The following is a 17164-nucleotide window of genomic DNA, read 5'->3' as shown; positions in this document are numbered from 1 at the left end:
GCCTGCCAAGCAGTGGAGCTGATATCTAGTCACTGCTACTAAGGGAGTAGTTTTCTTTCTGTGGTTTTCAGTGAATCTCTGTCATCTTTTTTATGGGATGGATCAGTCAGTTAGTGATGATTAACCACTTTCATTGGGCTGTTCTTAGAACTTATGAGATGAGCACACAGAGGAGTTTGATTGGTTGAAGAAGTAAATGAAAAGCCTCAGGCTGGCTGAAGTAAAGGTTGGGTGGGGTGTAAAGATTCAGCAGTTGCTGATGAAGGCAACAAAAAGTTGACAAAGAACTGCCTGAAGAAAATATCTTGTAATCTGGAAGGAGATGGGGCTGGAGGAACAAGAGCTTGAGAGGCTCAGCTGAGGAAGAATCTTCCAGGTGCAATGCCTTGGTTTTCTTATTCCAGTGTCTTCAGTAAGCAGACCTGACCAAAGGCAAACGACTAGTGTGGCCAGCAAGTGAGAGGAAATGATGCACCACCACTGTAGGGAGAATGAGGCTTGGCCATCTGAGTGTAAAAATTAAAGTCCTGTGGCTGGGGAAATGAGTGGGGAGGAACAGCAGCAGAGACTGAGGAAGCTGACAGCTGTGGTGGAGCTGAGGATGCTCCAGAAACTGAGAAAGATGCTAAAACAAGGGAGGGTTGCAGAGGCCAACTAAGGGTGGGGGCAAGAGGCAGTGAGAAATCTGAGATACTGGCAGAGCCAGTTCCAGACTGGGAAGAGGTTAATAAAAGAGGAGAGATTGACCCGGAGGAGGTGCTGCCGGGCAGCAAGCAAACCCTGTCCCTGAAGAACCCAAGGAAGGACTGGCTCAATGAACTTGAAGGACACTGGGGGCAGGGTGGAACAGGAGAAGGAACTTCTCCCTTTGGGAAGGCACAGAGGCTTAGGAGTAGGCATGGGCTAAACACTGTATGCTATGTAGGTGTATATATGTAACGCAGATGGCCAGGGAGGATGAGGGCAGCCCTTACATAAAAGCCACTGGGAAAGGGAGTGGTTAATCTTTTCTCTCACTTAAATAATCCCTCTTCAATTACCTCAGTGGAAGAAAAATAGGGGTGCTGCAGCAGGTGGTTGTTAATTAGCTTTAATACCTGAAAGTTATCCTAATCATGATATCTTAATTGGCTTATAGGAAGCCATGATTTAAAACCTCTAAGCTCCCAATGAGCAAGGGAAAAATGTGCAGACCTGTTGAGTAATCTTATGAGCATTTTGAGTTACATTTAGAGATAGTTTTGTCTGGCTGATACATTTTTATGCAAACAGACCATATTGGTATGTGAGTCATGATCACTGAAGGATTTCTGCAGATTAAATTTTCCCAAATAAGAGGAGAAATAATAATACTGATGAAGAAACCTATCAGAATCTAAATGAGTAGGCTCAGGCCTCTTTATACTTTTTTTTCTGGGGATGAGAGGTTTTTCTCTAAAGTTTACACAAGGTATAGATAGGGACTCTGGGGCAAGTGATGCTCTGTCATCTTGGTGCTTGGGGGGGGGTCAACAGTGGGAGGGCTTCTAATGTCCTGGCCCCACTGGTGGACCTCCTGATGGCACTGGTATTTCTGGCCACTGTGTGATACAGAGTGTTGGACTGGATGGGCCTTTGGCCTGATCCAACATTGGCATCTCTTATGTTCTTATGTTCTTACATGTAGCAGAGGTGTCTCCTCCTAGGTATGCCAGAGGATGTAGTGATGGTCACAGGAATAAACAGCTTTAAAAGGGAATTAGATTCACGGAGGTTAAGTCTGTCAATAGCTACTAGCCATGATGACTGAGGGGAACCTCCACATTCAGAGGCACTAAGCCTTTGAATCCCAGAGCCAGGAGGCAACATCAGAGGAAGGCCTTGGCCTCTATGTTCTGTTCATTGGCTGTCCAGAGGAGCTGGTTGGCCGCTGTGTGAGACAGGATGCTGGACTAAATGGACCACTGGCCTGATCCAGCAGGGCTCTTCTTATGTACTTATGCAGAAATTCCGGTCTATGGGTGCTCCTGTTTCTCTGTCCTATCATTAGGCACCCAGCCACTGAAATTTGCTTTCTTGAAGGAGGGATCATCTGGAATTTATTTCCCCAAACCGTTGTTTATTTTGAAATGTTATATAAGTACTAATCTAAATCCACACACAAACAATTCCTTTAATGGCATTTTCACAAAAGTAAATCAAACTTTTATTATTTTGTTTTTGAAACTGTATGACAGTACCAGGTGAAGAGTATTGAAAAAAAGAGGTCTATGGTAGTTCAGGGTTTTGCTACAACTGCTATTTTTTCCCATATAGCACTCATGTTGATTTTGCTGTTTGGTGAAGCAGGAGTCGATATAGAGGGCATCACCATTTCTGTACCGTTTGCAGTGTCAGGCAAGCTGAAGCAACATGCCTCAAGTCCAGAAAAGTCCTATTCCTAGAGTCTTGGTTTTCATTCCTGAGATGTAAAACTTTTAGTATTCCTGCTTGAGCCTTACCTTATGTGTCAGGAGGAAAACAAGTGATTTGCAAAAATGCTGTTAAGGACTGCCTTCATGGCTCATTCTACTGGCAAAGTTGTTATCAAAATGTCATGAAATGGCTGGTGCACCCATACAGAGCCATGTCTAAAGGTTTTGCAAAGATCATGTGTCCAATCCTAAACAAAGTTAAGCCTTCTGTGTTCATTGAGGTCAATGGGTTTGCACTGTAAACTACCCCAAAATGGCTAGGGAGGTTAACAGAGATGCACTGGGAATGTAATGTGTAGAGATGAAGCATGCCTAGAATAAGATCAGATCAGGATGGAGGATAACTTTTGAGGCACCCTACTTTCCTTCCGGTGAACAGAGATAAGGTGGACAAAAGATAAGCAGGAGGTGTTCTGGTTGCTTACACATTCTTGAAGTTCTTGTCGAGTGTCATAAATATATATGGGACTTGGATCTCATGAACGATAGAAGTAAAAACCATTATAGAATTTGCATTTCTCAGTACAGTAAAGTTGTGTTGAATTCTAGTACCAAAGAGATTCTTCTGGTATTTCTACCTGAACTAATTTAATTAAATTGCTCCTTTATTTAAAAATGCAAAGAAAAAAAGTCCATCATGAGGCCTAGGGCGTGTGCAAAGAGGTGGTTTATATATTGCAAGAGCTGTTGGGAAGTGCACAGAACTGTGTTCTTTGTGTATACAGATAAATTGTACCCCTTGTGGATTTGTACCCCAGTGCTGGACTCCTTGACAGAGAGCTTCTACACAATGCTGTGCTATTTGAGGGCATGGCTCTTGGGGCTGGAAGGAAAGCAAAGGAAAACGTTCTTAGCTCCAGCATAAGAGGGAAAGAATGTGTTAGCTGCAGGCAGAGCCTTTGTGTGAAAACTCCAGCTGTGCCCAATCTAGCGAGGAGGAGGAGGAGCTTAGCACTGTCTTGAAAACAGCGGTGTTCAGCTCTTTACCCCCCCTTAGCTAGTCAACAGGGCTTTTAAAGAAACACCTCAGCCTCTGCTCAGTTGTGAGCCACAGCTTGACTGTTCGGAGGAAGGTGGAATTGCATGGCTGGGGCTGGGTGGGTGGCTGGGTGGGTGGGAGAGAGGGGATTGTCATCAGGTTGGCACCAATGTTCCCTCTAAGCTGTGGAGTCTTGTGAGCAAAAATTCTACTTTGTGAGCTACTGGCGTTAAAGTTGTGAGCGAGCCATTTGGCTACTGCATAAATTAGTTTGCTCTGGAGCCCTCCTTCCTGAGCTGAGACAAAAATGTGTGAGTCGGAGGCTAAAAAACTGTGAACTAGCTCACACTAACTCAGCTTAGAGGGAACACTGGTTGGCATTTCTGCACTGATGTGACAAGAAAGAAGGGGGTGAGAAGGGCATTTCCAGCAGTGAGTGGTACATGGAAGGGTGTGTGAATGCACAATCTCATTCACTGCTGCTTGTACAATGGGGTCAGTTTTTTCTTTTCCTTGGTTCTCTGTATGAAAGCACACTGGGTAACCTCAGTCCTACTGAAAATTGAATTTGTTCCTACCTGCATAGCTCCATCCAGTTTCTTGATCATGCAAGAATACTATGGAAATCCGGGTGAGTGGGATGAGATATTGGAACTGAATTCTATTATTTGTGCTCACTCTGACCTGGATAGACCAGGCTGGTCTGATCTAACCAGATCTCAGAAGCCAAGCAGCATCATCCCTGGTTAGTACTTAGAAGGGAGACGACCAAGGAAGTCTTGAGTTGTTACTCAGAGGCAGGTGATGGCAAACCATCTCTCTTGAAAACCCCATGAGGGATTGCCATAAATTGGGTGCAACTTTGTTTATTTACTTTCTCACAGGGACCCAAGGTGGATTTTACAGAGTTCACAGCAAACCAAACCAAACAAACAATTCTGCCCCAACACCATTTGTTACTCTTTCAGCCATAGAGGAGTCTGCATGAAGCACTCAGTGTAAAAAGAAATTATTTTCTTTTAACTAAACCGTTTTCTTTAAAATATTTTCTAACATTTCTCTAAATACTTTGAACAACAGACCGTGGGTTGGATCCTGCCAGCTTTCTTCTTCAGTCTCACCTAATCTCCCTCCTTGTTATATCCCCATTCCACCGGTGAGCGAGGTTGTTGTTTTTTGGCCTTGCAGGTCCATGATCCCCAGCACAGGCTTTTGGGTAGTCAAAAAGGGGTCCTTCTTCTCTCTTTTTTACTAGTTTGGATCCAATCATATGTGCAACATTTTCACACTTACCTGTACATCTAGGCATCAACGTTCCCTTTTGTTTGAAATACTCCCTATTAATTATAACTAGTATTAGTGGGTTTTGTCTTTGTAAAATTGTAAATAGACAGAACAGCCTTTTTTGCCTTTTGCAAGATGAAATAATGAAATTTGATTTGGGAGTTGAAAAGGGCTGGGGAGAAAACAGGCATATGGAAAGCTTATGAAGCAGATGCCTAGTAGGAGCAGAAAGAAGAGCTCAAATGAAATCAAGAAGGGGATGAAAATATGCAGTTTAATAACAAAAGTGAATGGAAAATGCAGAAGAGGTGAATGTAGAACTGGCCATTATTGTGGCTGACAGTTTTTTAAACTAATCTTTCTGTATGAGCCAAACACCAGCCCATCATAGATCATATGGTTAATGACACCAGATTCTATGTATTATTAGTAACACGACTGCTACTGTTTTTGAATACAAGACTGCTACTGTTTTTGAATACAAAGAAGTATGCAGGCAGTACTGTGCTTTAATGTTTTTTGACTGCCACATTCTAATGTACATAGTAAAAAAGTTGGTTGCAATAGTGGCCACCTTGCAATGAAAGAGATCAGGTACAATTCATTATTGACCTTCAAAGATTTAATCCCCTGTTGTTTGAAATACCAGCGGCAACTCTGTTGTTGTTGTTGTTCAGTCGCACAGTCGAGTCTGACTCTTTGCGACCCCATGGACCAGATCACACCAGGCCTTCCTGTCTTCCGCTGTCCTCTGAAGTTGGCTCAATTTCATGTTCGTTGCATCTATGACACTGTCTAACCATCTCATCCTTTGCCGTCCCCATCTTCTTTGACCTTCAATCTTTCCCAGCATCAGGGTCTTCTCCAGTGAGTGCTCCCTTCTCATTTGGTGGCCAAAGTATTTGAGCTTCAGTTTCATTATCTGGCCTTCCAGGGAACAGTCAGGGTTGATTACTTTTAGGATTGACTGATTTGATCTTCTTGCAGTCCAAGGGACTCTCAAGAGTCTTCTCCAGCACCATAGTTCAAAAGAACCTATTCTTCGGCGCTCGGCCTTCCTTATAGTCCAGCTCTCGCAGCCATACATGACTACTGGGAATACCATTGCTTTGACCATGTGGACTTTTGTTGGCAGGGTGACTCTGTAAGTGTACCCTTAATACACACATATTTTAGGAGAGCTGCTAGGGGATGGACACAAGAGGATACAGCCGAAGAACAACAATACTGGAAGGTGAAGGCAGTCTTTGGAAGTCAGTGTTGCTCTTCATAGCAAAGCAAGATGCTCTGGGTCAGGATTGTTTCTGAAACATGTTGAGTTATGAATTTCTCCAGTGCTACAGAAAGGGCTGATTCAGTTAGAAGAGACTAAAGCAGCTGTAGCTTGAGCTCAGCATCCCAAGGGTTTTGTTGCAACACAGCCATTTTTGGGTGTCTGTCCAAACACAATTAATACAAGTTGGGTATCATATGAAAAACTGCTAGAACCGCTGCTGTGAAATATAGCAACTCCATTAATTTAGAAACATAGAGATTTTCAAGTGCTTGTTTTGAATATGCCATATTACATTGGAAAATGCCTTGCTCATTGACCAGTTGTATGTACTGCTTCAGTTAAATGTGTAAAAAAGTATGTACTCATAAATCTGCATTAAGCCAGGCTGATCAGCTTTCAATGCAATAAAAATATGGATCATAAATCTGTAGAATACATACTTTGCTTAAGATTTTCCTAAAAAATCCAATTTATGTTTTTTGAAGACTGAACAAATATGCATGTTAGCAGATAAATTCATTATAGAATATTTCTTTGTTTTAAAGCAGTGATTGCCAAGAAACAATAAATACTTCTGGATGTATTATGCAGTTAGGATGAACAATTTATTGTATATACAGTTAAGCAACTGTGTTGTTTTAAAGAAATGGATATGATAATCAAAGTAGATTTAGCATGAAAAGTACAACAAAGACCCCAGACAAGAACAGAAGTTAGTTGTTGACTTAAAATAGCACAGAACTTGAAATAACAGACAGCAGGTTGCATTATTAACTAGGACAGTAAAAAACTGTACAATACAAGCAACAAATTACAATAAATCATGATAAATGAGGCAGTCTTTCATTTGCAACCGAAAGGACAAAAAAAGAGGATTTTAAAATCTCATAAATCCACCGTATCTTTTTTCCATCTCTGGAACTTCTTTGGAATAACTTTCTCCATCTTCATCTGAAGGAAGAAGAGAATTGGCAAAGCGCTTAAGAAATCCACCATAGCGTTTCTGGTAGTCCAGCCACCACTCTGGCCTTCCCACTCTTCTCATGAAGCCACCATACCTCTTTTGCAGCTCTTTGGCATCATCTTCCAGTTCTGGGCTATGCCTTATGTTTCTCATGAAGCCACCATATCTTTTGGCAATGTCACCATCATTATCATTCATGTCCCGGTAATGCCCAACATCAGCAATTTCCCCTGTTCCAAGAAGCTCTTTCAGCAGATCAGAGGAATTAGCCAAAGCATCATCATCCGAGTCCTTCTTCATAAACCCTCCATACCTCTTAGTAAGGATTTCTCCTCCATTTGGTTCCTCCTCTGGTTCTATACGATAGAGCTCATCCATCTTCTTCATAAAGCCACCATACCTTTTCATGAACCCACCGTATTTTTTTGCTAGCAAATGACTCTCATCCTGCTCTTTTGGGTTGTCCCCTAGAGCACCATTTCCTTCCTGGGAATGATCCAGTTTAGTTAGTTGTAGGAGCTCCTTGCAGGTTTCCCAGGCATTGGCAGAAGGCAGCTTTCCTTCACATTCTAGTGTACACACCTGAAAAATAGTTTTATTTTTTAAAAGTATGTTTAAATATATATATTTGAGATGTATCCTTGTTTTGCTAAAATATAGGGATATATAAAGTCCCAAATGCAGAATATAAACCAAGTATTAAGGGTAATAGTCATGGTTATGGACTTTGAAGCTCTGTAGCCTTCTTTGATATACCATTCTGGTATGGAACAGTATTAATGTGATTTGGTACAGCACTATATAATCTAATCTGTTTTGGTTAAATCTGGGGAAATTTTCCATTAATGCAAATAGAGTAACCATGCTTCTTGGAATATTAATATATATTTATTTTAATGAAATGCATTATAAGACACAGAGCCAGAGCTAACATGCCAATATATCACACTATTGAAATACTATTAAAAGTCATCGAGTTTCTACATTTCACATGTCTCTGTAAAACTTAAGGCAAACTTCTGTTTCTGGTCCTGTGTTCTACGTAGCCACATGTCAGAGAACAGAGATCAGCTGTCAGTCTCTGCCTCGTGGGCATATACTCACACAATAACAATCACATATTTACTGTTACATAACATCTGAAGTAATGCATTGTGCTGTAGCCCCAGTGGAAAATTCCCAAAATCTATTACGTTAGAAGAGAAATAGAAACTGTTGAGCACGTACTCTTACACTGTGAATTGTTAAATGACATTCGAGTGGAATTTATAGAAGCCCCCCTTAGGTTGGTAGCAGGCCAACCGGATGGAAACAAGGTACACTATCTCCTTGCTTCACGAGACCTGGAGATCATTGAACTGACTGCTAAGTTTCTTCATGGCTTTATAAAATGGAAGAATGATCCTGATCATATTATTGATTCTTAAATTATAATTAAAAAAACCCAAAAAAAAACCCCTTAAAAACCCCCTTAAGTTTAAAAGTTTAGAATTCAATTTATTTTACGATTCAGCTATCTTCTGTATGGTCAAATCTATCTTGTGACAACTTGAGGTATGTTATAGGCCTGACATATCCTTGGAATGGTTTACCACTGGATTGTATTAATACTGGTTGCTTTTTCTAATATTGTATGCCAATAAAAGGTATTTGACTTTGACTTTGAAAATCTATTACATTTTCCCCAGGCCTTTCAGTTTGAACAGTATGTAACCAAACTCATTTTCATTTCCCTTTAGAGATTTCTGTAATAAGCCAAACCTGTACACAGGTGGCAACATTCAGTTCATTTATTTAAAACATTTTAATGCTAGCTTTCCACATAACTTAGGGTCCTCAAGGGAAAGAACAGTCAAACACACAAATACACAAATTAAAATACATAAATGGGAAGGAGGGTCAGTGAGAGAATGCCAACAGAACAGAAAATTCTTTATCCGCTTCTGAACAACAATAGAAGAAAAAAAGACAAATCTGCCTGGGGAGAGAATTCCATAATTTTGATGTCCTAACTAAGAAGGACCTTTTGGGTTGCTATCTAATCTCAGTCATGAGGGACTCTGAAGATGACCTTAGTGGTCAGATAGGTTCATATGGAAGGAGATAGTCTTTAAAGTATGCTGGTCTCAAGCTGTATAATGATGTAAAAGCCAATACCAGCACCATGATTTGGGTCCTGTGGAAAATTGGGAACCAGTGTTGTGGAACACTAGTGGGCCCACTCTAGTCTGCATTCTGGCTGCAGCATTCTGAACCAATTACAGCTTCCAGACACTCTTCAATGACAGCCCTACACAGAGTAGTCTAACGTAGAAGTCTAATGTTAACAGGGCATATACCTCAGTGGAAAGATCTTTTTTTGTCCAGGAAAGGCCACAGCTGGCTTACTAGCCAAAGCTGGTGAAAGGAACTCCTGGCCATTGCTACCACCTGCTTATCCAACAGGAGGCTCAGGACCAGGAGCACCTCCAGACTACAAATCTGATCTTTTGGGGGGGCGCACAACCCCATTCACAACAGGAGACACTTCAACTCCTGCATAAGTTCTTCCACCTACCAGTAGCACCTCCATCTTGCCAGAATTAAGTTTCAGCTTACCAGCTGTCATCTATCACTAAACCCCTTCCAGGCACTAATTCACAGTTTACACAGCCTCCCTGGGGTCCTCTAGAAGTGAGAGGTAGAGCTAAGTATGATCTGCATATTGGTCACAACCCTACCTAAATCTCTGGGACCGATTTCACACAAGAGCTGTGCCGCGGTCGCGCCTCCCTTTGCCCCGCTTCTATTGGTCAATTTCCCACTCGAAGCCGCGCGGCCGCATTTTGACCCGTGGCTTCGTCCAATGTTCCCTGCAGTTTCGTGATCCTGTTTTTTGAGGATCACAAAACCATGGGGAAAATCGGTGAAGCCACGCGTCAAAATGCGGTTGCACGGCTTCGAGTGGGAAATTGACTAATAGAAGCGGGGCAAAGGGAGGTGCGACCGCGGCGCAGCTCTTATGTGAAATCGGTCTAGATGACTTTTCCCAGTGGCTTCATGTTAAAAATCATAGGGGACAAGATGTAACCTTTCAGGACCAGTAGGCGAGAAGCAAAGGGGCCAAGCAGCAGTCCCCCATCACCATATTCCGAAACCTACCTTCCAGGTAGGACTGAAACTACCACAAAACAGTTTTTCCTCATTTCAACCCAGAAAGGCAATCCAAAAGGATTCCATGTTTGATGGTATCAAAAGCCACCAACAGGTCCAACAGACTCAACAGGGTCACACTCATCCCATCCATCTACTGGTGCAGGTCATGCACTAGGCCGGGTGACCAAGACCAAGACCAGACTGAAAGCAATTCAATCAATCTGGTTCATCCAGTTAAACAACTGTGATTACACACATGTAGCAGTAGCAACTATCTTTTCAAAGGACAGTATACATTTTTGCCAAAGGAGGACAGCATAGTCCTGTTAAAAATAATTTGCATTTCTAAAACCATTTGTTTTAGATTTTTTATTTAGCACATCTGACTTGTTATGTTTGGTATACCTTATTATTTCAGAAACTCTACCTATATTCTTAAAAATGTAGTTTGAATGCTAGTGATTTCTAAAAAGTTAGATTTGCATATGAATATAATGTAGTGCATCACTTGTTACTGCTTCCCACGTGCCAATCACTAGAGCCTTCCCTTCAAATACATGCTTAATCCACTTCAATGTCATGCCTACCATGACATTCAACATGGCTAATAAATTAGGGATGCTATGCTACATTCAAAATGATGCTTTGTCTTATTGCCAGGGCTTAATTTCTACATTTAGCGCTTGGGGCTTGTACATATTTCCTGCCATTGGATCAGAACAGAGGATTGATGCTTACAATTATATTTACTGGTTTTGGAAATAGAGATGGGGTGAAATCTATGTGGATGAGAGACCCAGATTCAGGCTCTATATCATTGCAAAGAGATAATTGTTGTCAGTGTTGCCTACATCAACATTCTGTTGAATGGCTATGCAACATGCAGCAGTGGGAAGCTTATTCAACATTCATGTTCAGTCTATAAATGTCTAGTTTCATCATGTATTCATGATATATAAATGTGGTCTTTGTCCAGATAATAAAATTACAGAAAAATGTGGTGACCAGTGTGTGTGTGTGTTTTACGGATGATGTTCAGGCTTCATATTTCAATAGGACTCACTCTTTTCCCTCTTCCCCAATAACTCAATACACATATCCTCCAGAGTGATCTTAACATTAACCAGACCGTACAGGAATAGCTGGGTTTTGAAATCTTTGTGAGAATGAAAATGGAATTTATAACCAACTCCTGGGGATACTTCCATGAGTCAGATTTTTTTAAATTAAAAAATTAACAGAAGTATGTGTGTGTTTGCAGTTCAGCTAGTTTTCATGTTTTAGAAAACATCCTGCATATTTCATTCCAATTGTTTAACTTTCATGATCATGAGCCAGGAGAAAAAGGGGGCATATAAATAATTTTTAAAGCTATTCTCTTATATTACTTTGAGTTAACAATGCACAGTGGTAGTGCATGGAGTGTCAATCCAGTGTCTGAAGAGACGGAATATGTCTAACAATTTTATTCTGACTTCTTGCAGGGAAACGCTTAGAAGGAGCTTCGATTCTGGCAGGATAAGATCATTATATTCCACACAAGTGAAGCTTGGTAGGGAATTAGTTCCAATCTGTTATTTATTAAACAATATAAATAATTTTTAGTTTGATTCAGTACCTTTTTTTACCAATGTCTCATGTGCATCTCCAGTCTAAATAGCTCTGCTGAAGGAATAATTTATGTCCCCTGGGGTACGAATGGTTAGAGAAGAATGGGGCTGACCTACTGACTTGCTGAGCTCTCTGGCCTCTTATTACGCAAAATACTTAAGTGGGTGTCCATAAACTTAATATATTATGTGATCTTCCTGATGCCAGCAATACTGATGAATATGGTTACTTAATTATGTATACAAAAGCTTGCTTCTGCTTTCTATGTGGCAACATGTCAATATGTGCAGGGCATAAGCAAGAACTTGTTTCTCCCATCATTAGCATTCTTAAAACCTATGAAGAAAAATGTGCTTCAGAACTGGGCATTTGTTTCCCTTCTGCAGTTTATCTTGACAAGCACTTTACAAGTATTATTTAAGACAAAATCTTCCTGCATTGAAATCTATATTTATATGGGCAAGAACCAAGATGGTCAGCATTTTGTAGTCCATAGATTCCCTTTAGGAGACATTTTCCATTACATCTTTATTTGCTAAAAGGGCTAAAGCACAGAGAATTTAGCATAGAGAATGCCCCCTTCCCCCAGTCTCTGCCATGACTAAAAAAGTCTTGCATGCTTGAATATCTGGATTAAAGCAGATGTCATAACATTGGCTGCAATCCATTTACAGTTACTATTGATGTCATCAGGCTCTGTATATAATTTCCATAGGTTTGTATGTGAATGAACATGCTTAAACATATGAAACCATCTGAAAGTAATGCATTTTGAGGCACTTCCCTTGACTCTTAATCTCTAATGTCTCTTGTACTGTTATCTTGCCTGACTTGCTTTTTTCTTCTGTATTGCTCTCAAGAAAGGAAGAAAACGAACTAATAGAACAGTAAGAAAAAAGGACCTGTTTATCAACAATTATAGTTTCAGAATGGTGACTACCTAAAATAAATGACTATATTTTCAAACACTTTGGTCTCTTTGATTTCAATGAAAGATGTAAACCTAGAGGTATACATCCTTAGTTTTAGGACTGGTATTTTGGGAAGAACTATGTCTCAATGATAGAGCACATGTGTTATATACAGAAGGTCTCAAGTTGAAGATGAGCATATTCAGTCCAAGGATCTCAGAAAGCAGGCAGTGAAAGAATTTATTTGCCTGGGAAGATATTACTTGAGCTAGATGGATTAATAGTCTGATTCTGTATGGTCATATTTTAATCTATGAATAGTTTTGACATAATATTCTAGAAAGAAAGGTTTTCTAAACCAATTCCATTTATATATGAGATGCCTGTTCTAATGACAATATAAACGTTATGGCAAAAATATATGATCTGTTAATGGCTTAAAATGGAAGAAATGGAATGTGGACTATTTAGTTCTCACTTAATCCTACAATTCTATAGATAGAATTACAGCTAAAATTATGACTTGGCCATACTTTTTTGTATGTGAAAGAGATCATTTAAGAATATTTTGGATTTTTCACTTGGCTATTAGATTAACACTAGAATCAATGAGACGGGAGTAACTCTGCATCACACTGTAACCTACATAATGCTTTTAAGGAGCACTATCAGTCTGGCTTGCTTGAAGAACAGCATTGTGAATCTTCAAGCTAGACTTTTCAGCAAGCAATAACAGGGACATTGCATTTATTTTGTACCTCTCATTCACTCTAATTGTCATGTTTTTCCACATTAGCTATGGCTACATAATTGGGCTGATTTATCTATGTGATCAGCATATGTGAAGATAAAAAGCAACTGAAATAACGTCTCTTTGACATCACAGCAGTGCTCTTGAACCAGGAAGAACTGGAACACCTCTGTTTTCTTTGTCATACATAGACTGAAAGATCACACACAGAGTGAAGGAGCAAACTTTCTTTCACTGGGTTCCTAAAGTGATATTTCTCTTTTTCCCTTCACAAATACAGTATTGTATCACCATAGTCTTCAGTAATCCAGTAAACAATTGGTACAGGTAGTTTTGGGCAAAAAACCCCTAAATGTTTGCGTTATAATGATCTGTCTAAGGCTCTCTTGTACTCCTTGCAAAAGGATCTAAGACCAAGTGCAGTGGCAGAAGTACGGGTGCTTTCACACGTGCTAAATAATGCAGTTTCAATCCACTTCAGCAACCATTTGCAAGTGAATTTTGCCATTTCATACAGTAAAATCTAGTTGCAAAGTGCATTAAAAGTGGATTGAAAGTGCATTATTTAGAGCGTGTGAAATCACTGTATGTTTATCTCTTTTGTTGTCCTGTAGGGGACAATTGCCTTATAAAACCGTAGTCTGGACAGGAACAAATAAACAAGAAACTCTGAGAAGTTTTCTTAGGATTTTTTTTTGTTTTTTTATTCCTTTGAATGGCATCTCCCCACTGCCATATTATAAACTGCTTCTGAAACTCATCTTAATTTCAAAAGCCACTGGTCACATGGCATGGAAGTCTGGTCTTCAAGCTACAGAAAATTCTGTCTTATTGTCCTAATGAGAACTACACAGTGATACCTAAACCTAAATGCATCCTTAAGGCCATTAATTGCTGGATCCTTTGGACTTATGTTTTCCTTCTAACTTTGAGTGTCTTCTCTTGATAATCCTTGGCCTCACTAGGTCAAAACAAAAGATTGCATCATATTATGACTTCCTGCAGATCAAAATGGACCTCTCGAGAAAGGCATTGCAAAAGCCCAAGAAATGGTAGTTCTGCCACCATGGTGTTGTGAAATAAGCATGGCTTCAGTGTATGCTCAAATCTCATGGAGGCTATCATGCAGTTTAGGATCACGGCTTGGAGATTAGTTTGCAAGGCAACTCTGCCAGGCAGGAGCTAGTGAGAAACATAAGAACTCTCCATGGTCCTGAGATGGCTGGCATGCTTTTAGGGGTATGTTTGTGTATTTAAAGTGCTGTCAACTTGCAGCCGATTTACGGCAATCCCAGCAAGAGGCTTTCAAGGCAAGTGAGAAGAAGAGGTGGTTTGCCATTGCTTTTCACTAGAGTCTAACTTGGTGGATTCCCTTCCATGTACCAACCCTGTTTAGCTTCTGAGATCTGACGAGATTGGGCTGTACCATGCCACCTTCCCTCCTATGCCTTTAGGTACATGGATGTATTTGTTTTGCATCTGTTAAGGAAGCTAGAAAGGTCATCTGAATATCTGATATACCATCATGCTAAAATCAGTTCTCATACATTCTTCTAGCAGTGGATGGGAAAATATACACTGTTTCGTAGGGTATATACAAAAATGTGTTTCTGTTCTGGAAATTCAGAATAGCTACGCTGATGCTGTACGCAGTGACAGATTAGAATCACCATATAATATATAACTGTTTTGGGGAAATACATTCAGTTATTCTTTATTGAACCTGGCTATGATTATATATAAGTGAATTAACAGTCACCAATCTGTGTTAGTGACCTATGTGAGGCTAAGTTTTGCTATTTGTCTGTGGTTTCCATATGCTTTATAGCTTTTTGTGGTTGTTAAAGTGTGATTTGCCCACTGGATTTCCTAACAGGGTAGCAATTGAGAGGGGGCTGTCTTAAAAGACAAAGAGTTAATTCTGCTTACCAGAGGTTTGATGTTGGCATGGAATGCCAGTCGGGTACAGAATGTACAGTCTTTGCTGCAATCTGCCTGAACTGTAAGGATGAGGCATGTGCTAAGAGCCAAGAGCATGAAATAAAATCTCAGAAGCAGTGTCATGGTCTGCAAAAAGAAGAAGTAAGACTTTAGCCCAACAGCTTCCACCTATTTTCCTGTTGCATGCATATATCTCATCCCAAATATTCTGTTTTCTTATCACTGAACATGTTCATAGATAAAAGGAAATCAAGGGGAAGGAGTTCTAAACACATTTCCTTGCAAGCAAGTCCCATTGGTTTTAATTTCACATGCATCAGAGTAAGGACAGTCAAGGCTTAAATGTGTGTTATATGTTAAATAAAAAGGTCAAGCCATGAAATGCCATTGTAACTCATTCATTTCTCCCTTTATAGCATGGGAGACTACAACCCTGTGCTGGCTGATGCAAGGAAAGGTGCGAGATCCTGGAATGTAACACTGAATGAAGACAAAAGTTTCAAAGTGGATGGAATAAAATGTCTCTTTCCTTTCATTTTTCACTGAAGATTAATGTAATGACTACCATTCCTTGATTCAGCCTTTTTAATTTCTAATGCTACTGAGAAAGTCATTTTAGCAATATCTTACCAAATAACATAGCTTGGATGGCTGGAAAAAATTTACCCATTAACTTTTACCCCACCCCATAGTTAAAGCACAAAAGTGCTGTTAGTTTTGGTTGATTTAAGAGGTCCCTTTTGCCTCCACTTTTCCTTAGAACAAAAGCATATGGTGAATACTGTCACTCCTTATCTTCTAAGGCTGTCAACACACAGAGAGAGAAAGCCAGGGAGCCTAATTCCAAAGAGAAAGGGAATATGTCCACTGATAGCCAGGAACGAAGTGCCTCAAAGAGGTTTCTTCCAAGTTCATCACTAAGGTTACACTGATATATCATTAAAGGAACCCAGCAAAATATAAATCCATTCTCAGAGAAGCAGAACACCTAGTTAACAGAAAGTGAAACTTACAGATGAAATGGACAGTACTCAGAAAAGAAAAATTATTAAAAACCCCCCCCCCAAGTTCCTTATCTTTACACCCCCACAACCCCCCCCCCCTTCCTTACATTTATTTCTCCGGGCACGGATGCTCTTCTGAAGGGGGAAGGGGCTCTGTTGAAGTCTCTTGCTTGGAGCAGTTTCTAGATACTGGGAGAAGAGCTAAGCACCGGTTGCCTCTTGAGGAGCTGTCGAATGAAAGAAACAAGCAACAGAAAATGCTGGGGGGGGGGTAGTCATGAGATGCCGTTAGGGAGGATTGTCAGCCGCGGCAAATCTTACAGGGAAGACGCAAGGTCGGAGCTGGAGTTGCTGCCTCCCCTTTCTCTCCCAGGGCTGGTCTCCTTTGCGGGCTCGGAAGCTCTTCACCGAAGTCAGGACCCAGGGAAGTGGAGAGCGCCACTTTATAATTAGTCAAAAAAGAGAAACGCGGCGCATTCCCCAATCGCTTCCAGGCTCCATCTGACGCAGGACCGACGGCATCCAGTAGGAGCTTCCAAGACTGGCGGCGGCGGCGGCGGCGGCCGGGGGGGGGGGACTTTGCACGCGCGTGCCAGAGGCCAGTGGAGGACTCACGATTCTCTTGTTCCCCTGAGTGTGTGTGGGAAGATGTGCTCCACCCCTCACCCCACTCGCCTCCCTCTCAGGGAGTCATGTCATCGCATGGCAGGAGGGGTGAAGGGCTCCCTCCAAGCTTGCACAGGGAGAAGGGGATGTTGGGGTCACTTCTGCTTCGGGGAGTGAAATGTTTGGGACTCCCTCCTTTGACCTCGCAGGTTCTGATGCTGAACCCACCACAGGAGGATGCTGAGCATT

The 17164-nt window shown here is 40.9% G+C and overlaps 1 protein-coding gene across 1 annotated transcript; it reads right to left on the bottom strand.

The window, feature by feature from the left end:
• Nucleotides 1–6869: 6869 nt before the first annotated feature.
• Nucleotides 6870–16737, bottom strand: PENK (proenkephalin). The gene is made up of 4 exons (XM_015415278.1): nt 16631–16737; nt 16417–16536; nt 15294–15431; nt 6870–7538 (listed from the first exon to the last, which is right to left on the bottom strand). Exons 3-4 carry the CDS (start codon nt 15426–15428, stop codon nt 6870–6872), a joined length of 804 nt encoding a protein of 267 aa, XP_015270764.1. The 5' UTR covers nt 15429–15431; nt 16417–16536; nt 16631–16737.
• Nucleotides 16738–17164: the final 427 nt, after the last annotated feature.

Source organism: Gekko japonicus, unplaced genomic scaffold (assembly GCF_001447785.1).
Source record: "Gekko japonicus isolate JY-2015 unplaced genomic scaffold, Gekko_japonicus_V1.1 scaffold382, whole genome shotgun sequence".
NCBI lineage: Eukaryota > Metazoa > Chordata > Lepidosauria > Squamata > Gekkonidae > Gekko > Gekko japonicus.
The sequence above is the reverse complement of the archived record's forward strand: the minus strand, read 5'-3'. Positions and strand labels throughout refer to the sequence as shown.

Bases quoted from the DNA above. Each gene is read 5' to 3' on its own strand.
- PENK (XM_015415278.1), bottom strand. From the start codon at position 15,428: ATGACACTGCTTCTGAGATTTTATTTCATGCTCTTGGCTCTTAGCACA. The intron at 7,539-15,293 runs GTAAGCAGAATT...ACTATTTTTCAG, and splicing joins ATGCCAACATCAAACCTCTG to GTGTGTACACTAGAATGTGA.